This window comes from Phoenix dactylifera, chromosome 14 (assembly GCF_051530095.1).
Source record: "Phoenix dactylifera cultivar Ajwa chromosome 14, Ajwa_hap1_PhDact_Kaust_v1.1, whole genome shotgun sequence".
Taxonomy (NCBI): Eukaryota; Viridiplantae; Streptophyta; class Magnoliopsida; order Arecales; family Arecaceae; genus Phoenix; species Phoenix dactylifera.
The window spans coordinates 24,984,294-25,002,826 of NC_143203.1; the positions used below are offsets into that span (position 1 = coordinate 24,984,294).

Genomic DNA, 18,533 nt, shown 5'->3' on the forward strand with positions numbered 1-18,533 from the left:
AGTACGCCACCTGGAAGGTTCTGAAACCCGTACTCTGGAAACTGGCCATGTTGACCGCAGTTGCGGCGCCCGATGTAGACGACCTTGGGTTCCACGACATTCCGTAGAGATCACGGATCGTACGGCTGCAAATTTCCAACCAGTCATCCAACGGTTGGATTGCCTTTCTCCAACGTAGACGAGTGGCCCTGACGTGGCGCTTCCTAATTCAGCCAATCTTATTCATCATTTTTATAATTTATGCTTTTGCTTGATTTATAATCTGATCAAATTCATGAGACATCGGCCTCAATTATAAGAGCTTATTGGCATATTTTGGTTTTACCTGACGTGCAAGGTAATACATTAACTATGTTGAATAAATTATTTCATGCAACAAATTTTGCGGTACGAAGCTTACGAAAACTACATCTTTATTTGGCTTGTTATACTATGAGTTCATCTTTTTAATGTACTTGATTGCACTTGGATTCCATCTATTTTTTTTTAAAAAATACGAATCAGCTAACATCTCATAATCATTCAACAAATAGTATCAAATAAATTTTTTTAAAAAAAATTAAATATTTTTTGATTTAATTTATATCAAGTTAAAAACATGTGTTCAATATTAACTGTCACATCGCTCTCTAAGTGCAGATTGATTAGTCATCCAAATTAACTTTTCTTCTACTCTTTTTATCCAAATTAGCCCCCTCCAGATTGATTAGATTGATCAGTGCAGATTACTGACTTCCTGGTACTTAGTAGAATGATTAAACCACCTCCGGAATAATTGAGTTGGTGCACGTAGTACTCTTTCGATTTTTCTCTGTGTGGTGGGACCAGAAATTATTTGCGTCACTGACAGGCGCTACAATGATGCATTAACTATAATATTTAATCATTGCTTCTAGTTTAGCTCTTTTTTTTCATATACAAGCGCGCTCTCTCTCTCTCTCTCACGGTTGGAGCTCAAGCTCGAGACACCGTGTTGGGTTGAGAGGGTCGAGTGGGGACAGGATTGTATCTTTCGCGCGAAAGAATGATTCGCCTTCCTTCGCGCGAATGCACCGTTGGATCGCGGATGAATGGACAGGCTCGGTTGCTTTGAGATGTGTGCTGAGGTCGCGAAAAAGATCGATCGTTGTTTGGGCGAAAGAGACAACCCGAACCCAGTTCGGGTGCGTGCATTTAAATTTTTCCCAGTCTCTTCTCTTTTCCTCTTTTATATATCGCGGTCGCCTCTCTCTTCTCCTAACGCACGCGACCGCTCACTTTCTTCTCTCTCTCGTCGTCGTCTCCTCTCCGCCGGCCGGAATTCCTCTCGCACCCCGATCTCGGCGTTGCGTCTGCCGAATACTTCTCTTCGAAGACTCTCTCGAACGTAGAGAGGAGTCCCAGCTTTCTACTGAGGAGGAGGAGGAGGAGGAGGTGGTTCTTCCGATATTGTTCGAAGCTCGTTCTTTTTGGGTTTCTTGTTCGAATTTTATTAACAAAGAGGGTTTCAAGGGGTTTGGAATGGGGTCAAAGCGCTGTATGAACACTGGGTGTGGGGCGACTGAGCCGGGAGGCGAGGGGGAGTGGAGGAAGGGCTGGGGGCTGAAATCGGGCGGATTTGCTACTCTCTGCGACAAGTGCGGGTATTCATATATCGTTTTCTTGGAGTCTTTGTGCTTAATTTGCGTCTCTTGTTTGATGTTACGCCTTGCCATCGTTATTGATGCTGTTGAGGTGTTCTTTTTTGGTAGTGGAATTCGGTTTTTGGGGGTTGTTACTCTGCGTTTAAGGAGATCATGGACAGGTTTATTGTTTGCATGAAATCTTGCTTTTGTGATGCTCGTGCTTTTGAGTTCTCGATAATTGCTTTTTTCTTAAAAAGAGAATGGTTTTTTAACCATTCTTTTCCGTTTTATTTAGTCACATTCAGTTGATAAAGTTCTTCAAGACTATATTTTAATGTTAATTTACTTCAATATTTTACTTGCAAGGATTTCTAATTTCATATAATTTGAGTTTTTGGTGCAATATTAGCGGGTCTTCTTTCTTTTGTTGTTTAATGATACATTCATCACTTAGATTAGATTTATCATGATTTTTTATGGTATATTATCTTTTGATTTTATTACTTCAACACCTGTGGAGTGTACGGGTTTATTTGTTGAAATATGTGATGAAACCATTGATTTGAAAGAAAAAAAATGGTGATTTTGTGCTGTAATTAGACTGGGGTTATTTTAGAAGTGGTTTGTGTTAAATTGATTTTATGATAACTGGAAGTGATGAAATGTACTATATGTTTCTCTTAGATGAAATATGCGATATGATAAAGTTTATTATAACAGATGTTAACGTTTTAGGATACCGTTGTTGATGCTTGCTTTTTGCGGTGAACTGATCACTTTCTGTAAGTAAAATGGTAAGGAGAATCTAAAGAAGGTCATGCCAAATAAACGATTTCCTTGTCAAAAACAATATGGAAGTTTTGTCAACTTTTCTAAGGCATAAACATATTTTCATAATTTGGATCTTTAACTTTCACCAGAAGTTTAAGGGCTCCTCCTCTCCTCCTTTGAAGTGCCACGCTTGTCCAAAAATATTGTGCACAAGTCAGATCAGATTAGAGGAATTGTTATTTCATAACTCTGCTATAACCAAAAAAAAAGAAGAAGAAAGAAACAAGGAAAGGACATACACAATTATTCACAATCTCGTTTCCCGTTGTAGTAACAATGCTTCAGATGTGTCTTGCCTAAACTAATTTTCCATTACTGTACTCTTTTATACAACTTAGAGAAAATATGGGATTCATCACGGTGGCTCCCTGAACATTGCAGTCTTTACTGTATACATTACTTTTCTGTTCTCTTTTTTTAACATCTTCGGCATTTTCCTGAAAAGCTGTCTCAACAAAGCCAAATCCATTATCACATGCCCAGGTAGTTGAGGCAAACAAGTTGTCTCTCAATCTAAGTATTTTTCTTTTAATGTTCTGGTAACCCCTGGAAAGCCATCATGTCTATTGATGTTATTAGGTAAAGGTATAAGCCGAATAATGGTGAGTGTGGGAGGAGCTGAAAAGTTGAAAGAGTCACATCACTCAGATTTTTATCATTAAGAAAATGCTGTCATTTTCATTGTAAGGGAACTGATTAAGATACCCAAGGCCTAAATGTGTCTTTTGCTTGAGATGTATCATTTAGTAGTTTCAAGGATAAAATTCAATACCATCCATGCTGCCATTGGAATACGGGATAAGAAAATTATCAGTTGAGCTTTATGTGCAGCTGATAATAGAAGAAAATGTAGACCTAGGGCATTGTGGCATCTAATTTGTGACAATTAATTATCCTCAAATATCTGATTAGGCTGTCAAAACATACTTAAATCAGATAGTAGATTTGCTGTTGATGTAATGATCATTATATGGCTGTTTTTCTTTTTAAAGTAGGTCAATTACATCGTCATGCTGTAGCTCTTGCTTGCAGCTACCATTCTGGTGCACTGCTACTATGCTCTGTTCTTAACAATTTATTGTCCCTTAATCTAGGATGGCATATGAACAATTAGTTTTCTGTGACAAGTTTCACTTAAATGAAACTGGCTGGAGGGACTGCATATTCTGTGGAAAGGTAAGACGGCTGCAAGTTTTTCTTTTTTTCTTTTTTGTTTTTATGATTAAACATGTTATCTTTGGCTTTGCCTTCTTGCTGTCTGGTAATTATATTGAAAGCTGAAACTGGTATATGCAGCAGCTACATTGTGGATGTATTGCTTCAAAGTCATCATTTGATCTACTTGACAGTGGGGGAGTACAGTGTATTAGCTGCATGAAGAATTCTAAATGTGAATCTGTAAGATCATTTGTTTTTGTATTGTAGACTTGCATATATGTGTTGGGTTACACTTTTGATGTTTGTGTTACATGCTCTCTTGAGTTTTGGCATGTGGGACCATGTATGAATTGACCTGAGCTAACCATGTCTGATGCAGATTGCCATGCTCCATCATTCACCACCATCGCTACCATCAGGTTGTTGGATCTTATTCATGTTGGCTCTTAGAATCCCAGGTGGAAGCTTTCAGGGAATTGACAAAATAAATAGAATTATATTTGTGACTGTAAGAATGGTATAGTGTTCTCCATTAAAAATTAAATGCGCGCCACAATGTTATCATGTTACTGGTTGACTATATATTATTGTCAGATCATCAGTTTAATAAGGGGGTCAGACATAAAATGTCTTATCTATTAGATGTGTTTCACAGTTTCAAACTGTCATGTAGGATCCACCTATGCTGTATTGTTCTATACATTTTCACACATAACATTTAGCTATCAAAAATTATTTGTGTTGGTAAATGGAATTGGTTCTATTCATTACTCATTCGACATATCCAGTCTACTTATTAAAGGAACATTTGATTTAGTAAGGCCAACTTGATGCATCCTGTTATGTAAGAGAGAGGGAGTACAAATTCAATGCTTCCTGTCATTCAGTATCTGGTGAATAATTGAAGACATTTGGTTTTAAGTTCCAACTTTTGTACTTGGTTCTATTATCATAATTTGGACAATCTCAATGTTATGCTACATCCACTTTTTCATATATATCATTTTTTTTTTGAGAAGAATTTACATATTTATCATCAGATATTTGATTTTGTTTATGAACTATGAGTGTTGGAATACATAAATATTTTTGTCTCCAATCATTTACTCTAACTTATCGAAAATTTACCAGGCACATATTCCTTGTGAAGTTATCCAAGAGCTTTTGCCTCAACCTCCTCCCATTGTTCTTGCTCCCTCTTCCATGAGCCCTATGGATGAAAAGAAGGGGAATGATTTTGTTGCAAGATTAACAATTAATGCTGGTGAACTGCAGCATACTTCCACTAATGGTGAAAGGGATAATTATACCAGAGATAAGGGCAATGACATACAATTGGGAAGCAGAACTGAGGGTGATGGACACAGCATTTTGGTCTTAGCCCAAAGAGAGAGCATAAATGGATCATTTGGGCACATAAAAAGGGAGCAAGTTGCTTTTCATCTTGGAGAGAAGGGAAGTTCATGTTTCACAAATAAAAATGATGGTCCTATAGGGTCTTCTCTGGTTATCAATAAAGGTGACAGAAATGATACTGTGTCAGATAAAATTATATATGAGTCACTAGCCCATGCATGCCTGAGCATAAGTTTAGGGACTTCAAACTCTGGCAACATGACCGCTTGTCTTAATTCGAAAAATCCGCAGATTACATTTCCACTTTCTAATACACTTACTGGAGGAAGGCAGCAGGATAAAGTACTATCTGCCTTTCAACAAGTGCAGAGGTCCCACCATTTTCTGCCTATGCCACTGAGGACAAGCAGTGGCACTGATTCAGAAGCATCAAAAGAAATATTTTCAGGTATGAGTGTTGCAAGGCCACCTGGTGAGGGAAGGGTCCGGAATCAATTGCTTCCACGTTATTGGCCAAGGATCACTGACCAAGAACTACGTCAAATATCTGGAGAGTATCCACAACTTTTTTTCTTTAATTCTGAACTAAAATATGTTTCTGCTTGCTGGTAGATTGGTTCGATGTTCAAAGCACTTGTCCAGTGGTCCTTGTTATTTTGCATTTTCCCTCTACTACCTTTACTATTTCATTCCATAACTTTGCTTCCTAAGTTCAAACTCTACGATTGTGCCATTATTCGAGAAGATCCTAAGTGCCAGTGATGCAGGTCGGATTGGTCGCTTAGTCCTGCCTAAAGCATGCGCAGAAGTAAGCTCTCCAAGTTTGCTCGAAACCATTTATGTGGCTTTCCAGTACATCAGAAGAAAATATTGATATTAAAAATTAGTTCAGATATGTATACCTGATAATAAGCTCAACCTTTTGTTTTCCCTTGTGATTGATTTGCCTTCTGCTTTATGAAGATGTGCAAAAGTGCATTAGAGGTACTAGCTTTCCTGGTTAGTCAATGCATTTAATACTGTTTCATGGAATTGTCATCAGCCACCATATCAAAAGAGTAGAGTCATTAGGTTGGTTGATCTGTTGCTGTGAAAGCATGCAGCACTATGATTCATCAAAAACCTCTTGCTTGCACTAAATCAGAGCATCTTGCATACAGGATGTACCACATGAATACTTGCATTCTAAAAAGTTGAAATTTCTCTGTTCTCACTTGCATACTTAATGCTGATGCCTTCACTAGCTATTTATATCTGTTTGTTTTGTTCTGCATGTTCTAGTTTTATGGCTTGTGATACTATATCTAAATTCCTCCTTCGAAAGATTCTTTATTTGAGGTTTACATCATTTTGTATGAATATTTTATGCAGGCATATTTTCCTCCTATTTCTCAACCGGAAGGTCTTCCACTAAAGATTCAAGATGTGAAAGGAAAAGAATGGGTTCTTCAATTCAGATTTTGGCCAAATAACAATAGCAGAATGTACGTCTTAGAAGGTGTCACTCCATGCATACAGTCAATGCAATTACAAGCTGGTGACACAGGTAGCATATGTAGCTGCATTTGATGAAATCATGTTTATTACATCACCAAATTATGCATGTGCTGTCAGTTCATCTTTTACTAAAATTATTGTGACAAGCAAGAGCGAAAATGTCAGACTGGAACATTTAAAAGGCTTTGCATATATAATCTCATGCTTGAAATGAAACATCATATGTATCTTTTGACTTCCTTATCTCAAGTTCAACTTTATGAAGCAAGATATCTTCAGAGATAGGTGTCCTACAGACTTGAGTTTCAGGAAAATATGGTTATAATGCCATACATGATCAACTCATCCAGTTTAAAACCATAAAGAAGCTTTGCATATAATCTCTCATTTGGATTAGGAAAAAAACAGAGAATTTCTTTACTTCACTCTCAAAAATTTACGTTTACAGAGCTGCTTGGATCATATACCATAATCTGGTTCTGCATTACTTAAAAGAAGAATATTCGGCAAAATGCGGTGCTGAGACTTGAACTTGGGACACCCAGATCGCCATCAATGAGAAAACTTTTCAAGCTTCAAGTATCATGTCATTAAGGCATCAGTTACAATGAAAAGCAACATCTCCATCTTGCTTGAGCTTTAGAGTACTTCTTATATCATCTGGCTCACCTAAATGGTCCAATATTTTGACTTGTTTCAATGGCATTATCACCTTTTCAGTTGAATACTCAATTTGCTTTTACTAAAATTATCATGAGCAATTCTTAGCAATTTCTTCATGCTTCACATAACTCTAGGTGCACACTCAGTTGCAGTGCAGCTATTCTGCTATAGGCTCGATGGAGATGTGCTTTCAAAATATATCATTGATATCCATAGGTTATTGCAAGGAAGTATTTGCATGAGGATCTTTTTTCTCAATTTTTTGATCATATGAATTGATAAATGAATTAAACACATTTTTGAGAGTATTGTAGTAACATTTTGGGATATGTCAAATTTTTACTAGTTCCTATTTCAACATCCAAATTGATCAACAAAACTTTATCCTCTTGTCTGTCATTTCTCAATTTTATTTCTTTTGATTGTATGACTCTGTATGCTCTATTTCTATTCTAGTTTGTTCTATTTATTGGCTGCATATAAAGGTCTTAACAATAACATGGGGAGAAGATAAACAAAACTGCAATAGTTCTATGTCATGCACCATTGTTTTATAGCTTATTTTGTACAAGTGAAATTTTGATAAATTATATCTCCTAACAGCTAATTTTCTTTCATGTAGTTTTGTCCTGTCAAATGCTGACCTGTATTTTTTTTGTAACAACCTAGACATACACACGCATTCTTTTCAGCAAGAGATGGTATTTGAAGTGGAAAGTACATTGCTTTAATTATATTGTCACTTGTAACTATTTAAGTAGCTCATATATGCTGCATGACATTTAGCATCAATGTGGAGAATTTTCTCATCGAGCTTATTGTGTTAAATAAATAAGTTTTTCTTGCACATGATTTTTCTCCATCTTTTGCTAAATCTAAAATCCGACTTATGGTGTGATATCCAGGCATATAACTTTCTTGCTACTTCTCTTCCTTATGTTTAACAGTAATTTTCAGCCGAATAGATCCTGAAGGAAAACTTGTAATGGGATTTCGAAAGGCAACAAATTCTGTTTCCTTGCAGGTAAGAAGCTTCCTAGGAATTTTTTTCTTTCTTGATCATGAATACTGCATGATGCAGGCTTCATGTCTAAGAATATGCACTGTTTTTTCATTATTGTAATCTAGCCTTCTCTGTCTTTTGAGTCTGTTACGTAGTTTGCAAACTATTTTATTTCTTATTTGAGAGGGTAACACTATGTGGAAATAGCATAAAAAATTGTTAGCGGAACTTTGATCTTGATTTTTATTAATGATTGAAGCAGGATTCACAAATTTCTGCCTTTGCTAGTGGTGCCATTGGCAATGAAGCTTTCTTTTCAGGAGTTATTGAGAACCTGCCTATAGTAAGTGGTTACTCTGAACTCCAATTTATGAAGGGAACTACAGGTTGAAACTTCAGCACTTCATATTATCATGTAAATTCAACTTAATAGTATGTTAGATGATATAAGACAGATAAGCCTGGAGGCCAATCAAATGATGGATTGTGTTTACAGCCTTTATTAGCTCTTGAGAAGAAAAGAAGCCGGAATATTGGATCCAAAAGCAAGAGGCTCCTTATGGAGAATGAAGATGCTTTCGAGCTGAAACTTACATGGGAGGAGGCCCAAGATTTGCTACGTCCGCCTCCGAGTGTCAAGCCTAGCATTGTTATGATTGAGGATCATGAATTTGAAGAATATGAAGTAAGTTAATAGTTTTTAAACATCAGTCTGTTAGTTATCCGGTTCTCTGGTGCATTCGTTCGCAATGTAATTCTGGTCATGCCCATTGTTGTGTCATGCTTTTTAGCTCCCTGTGGTGCTGTTTATACATGACATTTCACACTATGAATTTGCTCTCTCTTTTTTTCATTTCCTTTGCTACCAATGTATGAACTGAATCAGCAACATTTGTTGGATCTAACTAGTCCAACTAATTTAATTTTGCAACAGATTCCATTTCCTATTTTCATGTTTTTGCATAACTAGATGACCCTTGATGTGCTAGATTTCCATTTGTTTCTTTTCTTTTTTCTTTTTTTTTTTTTGCCTATTTTCCCAAATCAAATCAGCATTTTACTTTCCACAAGTTTTGTTAGAACAGTAAACTTACCTAGAAATTTATTTATGGGAGCTTTGTTTAGATATCATAGACTTTTTCATTCAAAAGCAGGGATTGGTTGGCTCTTGATTGATTTACTTCAGAGGCAAGTTATTTTGTTGGTTAGATAATGATAGGTGGTTCATATTAGATAGGCTGAGAGGTATCATTTTGTCCATCTTGAAACTAGGATTTGACAATGCTATTTGGCTACCGGTAACTGTAATGTATGCATGTTTTCATTTTATTGTTAATAATCAAAGTATTTTTAAGTATTAATTTGAATTTGAGGAGCATAAATTGGAAAGAATGCTTCTTTTGGGAAGATTTTAGCAAATCCTTCCAAATGAAAATACATGACAAGTCATCTAAAACTAGAAGCTCCGTCGTATATTAGGAACTGCTAGATCTGGTTTAATGTTGTGTCGTGATCAAAGTTGTGGGTTCTCGGATTCAGGTTATGCATTATTTGTTTTTAGCTGATAAGATTTGGATTTTACCCCTCTAGATTTATCTAGTCTTTCTAGCTACTTCTACATACGCCTAATTTCTATCTCTGATCTGTTGTATTGCTGTTATTCAGGATCCCCCAGTTTTTGGAAAGAGAACTATTTTCACAGTCCGAGCATCTGGGTAATGATGTTTTCAGGCAGCAACAGCTTATTCTCTTGAATGTGTTTGTACTTTGTACATATGTACTTATGAAATAGAAAAATAAGCTGAATAGTCCTTTTATTTGAGGGATAAATAAACAGTGTAGTCATGATAATGCTACCATGATTAACAATCATACAATTACACTTAATTATACAGTTCCGCAGAATTGGCTGCAAGTTTATCTTCTCATCACTCATGTTTCAAGCATCAGTAGGAGTTTGATGAGGTTATTAGCACACAGGATATCCTTCCATTTTGCATTGTGTAATTCTTAAAATAATCAAAACAAGGAAAGATAAGTTTGCAAGTTGTGTTCTCATGTAGAGGTGTGGGTAACACAGACAGTCCTAAGGCATAAGTTTCTTTGTGATGGAGAATCCATTTATCAAGATGATCGAAATATTTGAATATTTGCGTCCAATTGCAATCCTCTTTCTGAGCTAGCTCTAGATCCTCTTAAATGGTCTTTTCTTGAGTTTTAGAACTTAAAAGATGGCATATCAAATGCAAAAGGCCATTTCTCGTTTCCTTTGACCGCACTATATACATACATACACACATGCACACACACACACATATATATATATATATATATGTATGCATATGTATATGTATATGTATGTATGTGTATATATATATGTATTTACTCATGCACTGGAAAAGCAGTATTAGTAATATTTGTTCTACTATTATGCTATCTAATTAAGATAAAATAATGACCTGGTACAAGTAAGCAGCTTGCATGCCAAGCTTGAAGTTGTAAGCAATTTTCTAGATTTTGGACTTCAGCAATAACAAGATTTATAAGTGAAAACTGTCTTTTGAGTTTTAAGAACGTCTAGTGGACTTTAGGTTGAAATCAGATTAGCCTTGCCCATGCACCAACCGCCCACCAGCATATGTTTTAACAGTGATTACAATACATGCATGCATACACACATTCGTACATATGTATGCACTTGCATGCAAACGCTACTTACGACTTTAAGATTGCCATGTAAGCCCCTTGGTTGTACCTAATCATTCAAGATCTGGTTAAGATAGCATTTAGTGGCCTAAAATGTAACTCTAGGTGATATTGCTTTCCAATACTTTTCAGTTCAGTTAGTTGTAACTTGATGATACCATGCTTTCAGAACAAAGAAACTCTTCTTCTTGGATCTTATGTTGATTGTTATAATTTCAGGGGACATGATCAATGGGTTCAATGTGATAACTGTTTCAAATGGCGTAGGTTGCCTGTGGATGTTCTTCTTCCCTCAAAGTGGACGTGTACTGACAACAAATGGGATCCAAAAAGGTCAGCATGAAATATTTTTGCCAACAAAGTGTTCTTTATTCCCAAATCCTACTCTAGCCCGTTCCATACTCATTAGCCCACTATTACTTTGGGAAGGGAGAGAGATACCTTAGCATGGATGGAGGGAGGCAGGAAGGAAGGGGGGATTTAGGCATTATCACAAGCCAGGGCTGTCAAATGAACAGGCTGTTTGTGAGCAACTTGTGTTTGCCCGAAATTTAGCCCGAAATGGGCTTGCTCGGTTCGGAAATGAGCTGAATACAACTTATAATTTTGATCTCAATATGTAGAGAAGCTGAACATGTGCTAGCTGTAAGTCGCTCATGTTTGGCTCGATACAAATTGAAATAAATAAATAAAAGTTAATTTATTTATGTCTTTTTGAAAATCATTATATAAATGAGTAGTTCTGAAATAGCATAAAAATAATAAATAAAAAAAAATCATCAGTGTGACCTTTTATGAGAATTGTCTTGTTTTATCATTTAAAATATAACTCTTGTATTTTGCAACCACCTCGGGCTTAAAATTTAGAGTTGATGGTTATGTTGGAGCTTAGATGGGGTTAAGATATCTAGCACTGACCCTAACCCAAATTCTTGGACCCATGAGCAGATTACCCCGCCTTTGTTCTTCTTTCTTCCATCAATGTCCTCTCCCTCTATTCCTCCCTCTCTTTCTCAAATTTTATTGAAGGAAACTCCTCAATCCACGTCACTATTTCCCAAATCCACTGCCTTCTAATGCCCGATCTTGATGTGTGGCTGATTTTGATCATCACTGGCCCATCCTTGTTGGCACTATCTTGTCTTCTCCATGTCGAGCTTATCTTTTAGCCTGCATCATTTATAACATTGGAGTTAACCAACATTGGCATCACCAAATACATCAGAATCAGCAAATTCACCTTTTTTGGCCACTTGCTCACCCCAAGAGTGCTCCTTTGCCTCCTTCTTTGTGTGTGTGTGTGTGTGTGTTTGTGAGCCTGGCATGTCCAATTGAGCAAGGCCCGAACTCAGCCTCTGGCTCAGTTCAAGCTTGAGCAGAGCTTGAGCTGGCCTGTTAACAAGCTGAGCTTAAGCCTGCTCTAGCTGTCTTATGTTTGGCTTATTTCTATCACAAGCAATATGTATTTACACCCATTTTCTTTTATTATATTTTTCACAAGGGATATGTACTGTTAAAAAAATAGGTTTATGTATTATTATCCATTTTAATAATAAAACTGGTATCCTAGCCTAAGAATTAATTTTCCCGCTGAGAGGTCTAAGATGTTTGATTTTAATCATCACACTATTTTTTTGATGCATGATTTTTTTTTAAAAAAAATATTCTGCCTTTTCTTATTTTGTGGTCATGTAGTTTATTTTTATTTTTTAACACCATATGTAAATCTTTGCCATTCTCCTGATAATGCGGGACATACTTAAAATATAACTAGGAATTTAGTCAATTATCCCTTCTTCGAGTTTACACTGATAACAGTTTTCTTTACCATTTTTTCCTGTATTTCTGCAGATCTTCATGTTCAGTACCAAATGAAATAAGCCCAACTGAGATGCAAAATCTTCTCCAGCAGAATGCAGGTGTGCGATCTCTTTTGGAACAATTAACAAAACTAGTTGGCTAGGATGTAAAGTAGCACACCAACTCAATTTAAAGTCAATGCAACTGTGCTAATGTTTAATGAATTCTTAATGAACTTCTAGTACATGCTACTAGTGCTAGGGACTATTTGGCTCTCTCTGTTATAGAGAGCACTCGATTAACATGGAGCTGTTGTATTGCATCATGGTGTTATATTGAGGAAGCTCTTCAACTTCAGCAACAATAAAAATATATTTCAAATAGAGCATGAAGAAAATGATTCAAAGTGATATTGGTTTAGTTAAAAGCCTAACAATAACATATTGTTGCTAATTAAATACATGACTATTTTACAATATAATGGCAAGAATGAGTGTGGTCAATATTTGTGTCAGAAAACTGGGTATTTGGTTATCAAAACACAACTAGAACCAAAATCATAATAGGAAACTTAGTCCTAACTGTTTGAAAGAAAAATATTTTTAAAATCATTACAACCTTATCAGGAGGGCTTACTATTACCCACGGACCCGTATCGGACCCTCCTAAGGCCCGACCGGACCCATATGCCTACGGTTCAGATATGAGCCTAAAGATGGATGCATGAAATTATTCATGACCAGGTAAGATCTACTAAAAATTTAACCTACTTGGATCGAACCAAGCCTGGTCATAAATTATGTTAGGATGTTAATTTATCCAGTCTTGATGTTTACTTGGTATATAATGTTTTAGTTTTACTTTGTATCTCTCACATTTCTTATGAAACTTATTAATTATAAATGAGGCTAAGTTATCAGTGATTATTTTGAGGGAACAAAGGGAATTGGATTTTCCAGATAATAGTACCTACTTGACTCCAAGATGCAGCCTCGTCCAACCCAACCCAGACCTGAATCATACCTGATTCAACATGAACCTAGTCCTTACCCAACCCGGTCTCTAATCATCCTACCCAATATGGACCAGACCCAATTCATGGATGTGCAGGGTTAGGGATTGCAATCAGCACTGAATCTTGCATAGGTAGGGTTTCCATCTCTTTCTGCTGAACGAGTCGCTTGACCCACCCTCCACTCTCCCAAAGGATTCAGGTTCAGGCTGGAAGGTAACCAGAGGTTCTGGAACTGATCTGTCCCAATTGGACCTTTACTTACTACCTTCCTCATTTTCGTTCTTAGGGTCCTATTACCCTCCCTAAAGATGATTATTAATATGTGTAAGTTTCTGGTCATAGGCTATCGTTATGTTTTCATTGTGAACATTAGAGGTATTGATATCTTGTTACTGGTTTCAAACCCCTTTATATAAAAATTATGAAATAAAGGACAATACTGAATATATGATGTTTACCTATTATTTAGTGGTACAATTATGAGATAAATTACAATGATTATACTAACATCTTGTGTGATTCTAAATACTACCATTTTTGATAATTTCATCGATCAATGGGAAGGTCATCTAATCTGATAAATTGTAGTCTGCTTTCCCGTGAAATGGCTTGTATATATTTAAGGTTTAGGGCTATATTGGTTTTCAGCATTATCTAATTTTGGTAGCCTTGAATTCCTGTGGACATTGTGCAATTTGCATGCATCATGACCAAGTTACACTTCTTAATGATTCTAAATCAAAAGGCAAAACAAATGAAAGAAAATATTATATCAACATATAGAATTATGTATGTTATGTATGCTGGATATTGTTGACCCTCTCCTTGACAATTTAAGCTTTTTGCGTCAATTGGTTAGTTAACATGGTATCGGAGCTCAGGTTTGTTGGAAGTGATGAATTCAAATCTTCTAGTTCAATTATTTATTTAGTTATCCCTGACTGTTTGTTGTCCTACTTCTTCTGTTGGGGGTTGGGGGGGGGGGGGGGGGGTTAAGTATGATATATATTGCTGACCCTTCTCTATTAGCTTGAGCTTTTGGGATCAATTGGTTAGTTAATAATGTATATAAATTATACATGCTAAAATAGCTGAAAAACATTTTGCTTAAGTGGTTGAAGATTGTTTTCAATAATCAAGGGGTCTTGTCCTGCTAGAGCCGCAGATTCTTATTTATGTTTCTAATATTGCCAGAAATTGCACTTTTGGTGGCCTTTCCGTCTTAACAGGAAGCATGCTTGTAATACTTGTCAAATTAATTAATTTGTTATTTAATGTTAAAACTTATATCTTTCTTTGCTATTTGTGTTATCTGCATCCCATAACTAGGTAGGATGTTTAGTTAGGTTTTGCAAGCCATGAAATCTCTAGAAGTGGTAGGCCAGCAAAGACTCATTTATGCTCATCACTCAAATTTATAGCCATTATTATGTTTCCATGCATTGTTATAACAAAGTATGATGGTGATGGTTGCCTTCTCACAGTGGATAAACTTCTAGTAGGCTAGGTGGGTAAGCCTTGCATCTGTGTACCAATCATTGAAGTATGCAAAATTTCTCACCTTCATGTACCAAAACAGGGTCAATTTCTCAAGTCTAAAGATGAAGTATCTTAAAGAATTTAATAATCTGATGTAAGACAAAATTAGGCTTTGGAATGAACATGGCAGGGATGGGAATTTGTGAAGCAGAACAACTTGGATAAAGTTACTTTTTTTGAGACTGAAGAAATCAGAAGAGAAACAAGAACACAGGGAATTAATTGATAGAAAAAAAAACTTACTTTCTTAATCATTTACCAAAAGTTCAGAATTTTTGCCTAAAGTAAATCAATTATATAGTTTCATTAAGTCATGATGCATGGAGGAAGCTAAGATGGAAATTTTGAGAAATTTATGAGAATGTAAATTAACATTTCAAAAACTATGCGAGCTTATTTTTGCATATACATCCTAAATATATCATTACTTTTTATATTTTTTAACTAACTTTAGTATATCTTGTTATTGTGCTGATTGAGATTATAACAACCGAAAGTGAAGTAAAATTAAATTTGAAAATCAATATTTTAAAGTACAATAAAATATGATATCTCAATCACTATACCTTGGAGAATTTTAGAAGATGAGAACGATTACCCAATGCAGGATTTTACCAAATATTGCAGATTTTTTAATTTTCTGATATTTATATTAGTTTAGTAGCCATGGGATTTGTAATTTTATTGTCTGGATTCAGTATCTTTCTTTGAAACATGATCTTCCCTATCCATTGGTGTGTCTGTATCTGCACATGTCTGTATGAGTGCAGATGTCTACTGTATATACATATTTACATATATGTATGTATGTATTCATATGCATATATGTGTATATGTATGTACTTACGTATATATGCATGTATATATGTGGTAGAGATATAAATTTTGTGAATTTGTTCTATGAAGGCATGACAAACTTATCTCCCGGTCAAGTAAAACTAACTAATGCAATACATGAGAGGTAGAATCATCATTTCCTAGGAGGATCAAGTTACACACCTCATGCAACTTGTGTAATACGCATGTGCGTGCATTATGTGCTTGCATGCATATGCGCCTATGTATGTGCGTGCATGCGGATGCATGTGGGTGCGTACGTATATAATAGGGGTGGCAATGGATTGGGTCAAATAGAAGGTAGGTCAGAAAACTCTCAGCTTATGCCCAACCTATTTATAATTGGGTTGAGAAGCACAAAGCCATGCCTAACCTGCCAACCTAGTTATGCCTTCATTTATTAACCGTTTATCTTAAACAATGAAAAAGAAAAAAGCACCAAGAGGAGGAGACATGTAACTGAATATTTAAATAAAGTGAGAGCGAGGAGAGGAAATTAAAGAGGAGAAAATGTGATAAATGTTGAACACCTTCTCTTTATTTTTTTAATAATAATTCATGAATTGCACTACCTTCTTTATCACTTGACCAAAATTTTGACTGGCCTATAACTTTCCACACTACAACCACTAACCTAGGGGCCTAGGATTGGTTTTAAGTGCTTCTCCAACCCATGGTGACCCATTGTGTTTGGGATGAAACCTATACCCAACCCATTTACACTGGGTTGATTTTGGTCAACCTGAATCTGTTGATTTCATGCCAGTTCAGGCTGGTTGGTTGGATTAGAAATTGCCACATCTAATATATATGTATAACCATCAAGCTTTTTCCCAACTATTTATAATTTAGGGGCACCTTCAATTATTCCAAGCTTTTCCATACCTCTTTGTACTACTTCCATCCATGTCATTTTATGTTTTCCCTCTTAAATTTCTTTGACAGATGAAAGTGTTCCTTCTTATCAGAATGTCCTCAAATTTTTGTTGTATATGCCCTTACCATTATTATCAGTTCTAAATCACGCTGTCCTTAATTGGTGCAAGTCTTACAGCTTCTCTAATATAATCATTCCTCTTGTTCATTGTTCTTATTTTTATATTACATTTGTCTCAATATCGTATTTGGTTTTCTCTAAGATCACATGCGATTTATATCCTGATTTTCTTTTTTCTAGTTGGCTATGTCAACTATGTTTTAAAATATAATGGCCTGAATCCTTCATGTCTTCTCGAAATTCTTTTCAGAGATGAGAAGGCAGAGGATTGCTGCAAGTTCCAAACAAAGTCCTCCAGATCTTGAGGCATCTACTTCTGAACCCCTGGGCATTGGTGCAGCCCCTTCAGATAACAGGAACCAAGCAACAACCCGGGCTGCAACTACCACCAAGCACCCGCGGCACCGTCCTGGATGCACGTGCATTGTGTGCATCCAGCCACCGAGTGGCAAGGGCCCCAAGCACAAGCCCACATGCATGTGCAATGTTTGTATGACTGTCAAGCGCCGCTTTGCTACGCTTATGATGCGAAAGAAGAAGCGCCAGTCCGAGCAAGAAGAAGCTGAGTCCCACAAGAGACTCTTATGGAGCAGCAATGAAGAAACTGAAGCACATGGCTCTTTCAAGTGTGTTCCTTTTCAGGAGAATGCTACTGAGAGGCTTGAAATGAGTAAGGGATACCTGGACCTGAATTGCCACCCAGAGCATGAGGGCTTTACTCAATCTGGTCCGGCCCGTGTCAGCATGATGAGCCTTCTTCAGGAGGCCGGTCGTCCTCTGGATGCATATCTGAAGCAGAATGGACTTGCAAGCTTGGCATGCGAGCAACAACCGAGCTCAAACATCCAAACATTGCCGCAGGTCTCTGGAGAGAGGGAGGGAAGGACCCCTGATGAAAGCCACCTCTCTTCACCATGTCAGGAGCGGGGCAGTGTCAATGCCGATGAAGGAGATCACAAACCTGACCAAGTCCAGAATGATACTGCTTGAAATTTTGCCTCTTTCTTTATACTGTTTAGTGACCGTCCAATGAGCCGAATTAGAGGATAAAATGGGTTTTAGCGTGTGCTATGTTGGTCTTTTTTTTTAATAAGCAGAGCATCACCTTTTCTTGCTGCATACGTTTGTTGGTTTTGGCTGAGGAGAATCTCCTCAAGTTGAGAAGTGGAGCCATCCACTGCAGCTCGGAAATGCTGCACTTGTAAGGGTCCAAATTTAATCAAATCAAATCCAATCATAGTATTGTCCATGGCCAGTCCTAAAAGAATTCCTACTACAGTTATCTTTTAGTTACACATGGATCATAAGTCAGCTCCTTTTTGATATCATTTGTAACGTCCGGTTTTTATCCATTGGTCTATTATAAGATCAAAGAGTTTTCCAGTGCACAATTGATGCAGAACTGGATATTTGCCTGCACGTGTTCTCATAGTGCAATCTTGTTGATAAAAACTATTCATCCGCAAAAGATCTGATTTATTTTAGTCCTCTGTGTGCAACCCAACATTTACTTGCAAGAATTGTGCA

General features: G+C 36.6%; 1 protein-coding gene across 6 annotated transcripts; it reads left to right on the top strand.

Moving 5' to 3' along the window:
• Positions 1-1,219: 1,219 nt before the first annotated feature.
• Positions 1,220-18,261, top strand: LOC103708902 (B3 domain-containing protein Os07g0679700-like). 6 transcript variants are annotated; one of them, XM_017843264.4, is made up of 14 exons: positions 1,220-1,622; positions 3,530-3,611; positions 3,732-3,833; positions 3,973-4,110; positions 4,725-5,503; positions 5,661-5,757; positions 6,321-6,495; positions 8,057-8,133; positions 8,375-8,455; positions 8,609-8,797; positions 9,778-9,827; positions 11,038-11,151; positions 12,670-12,737; positions 17,257-18,261. In XM_017843264.4, the coding sequence occupies exons 1-14, from the start codon at positions 1,501-1,503 to the stop codon at positions 17,994-17,996; spliced, it is 2,814 nt and encodes a 937-aa protein (XP_017698753.2). In that variant the 5' UTR covers positions 1,220-1,500; the 3' UTR covers positions 17,997-18,261. The 6 variants fall into 6 exon arrangements, with proteins under 6 accessions (XP_017698753.2, XP_088566487.1, XP_088566490.1 ...); XM_088710360.1 differs by having other exon boundaries at positions 1,245-1,616; XM_088710361.1 differs by lacking the exon at positions 3,973-4,110.
• Positions 18,262-18,533: the final 272 nt, after the last annotated feature.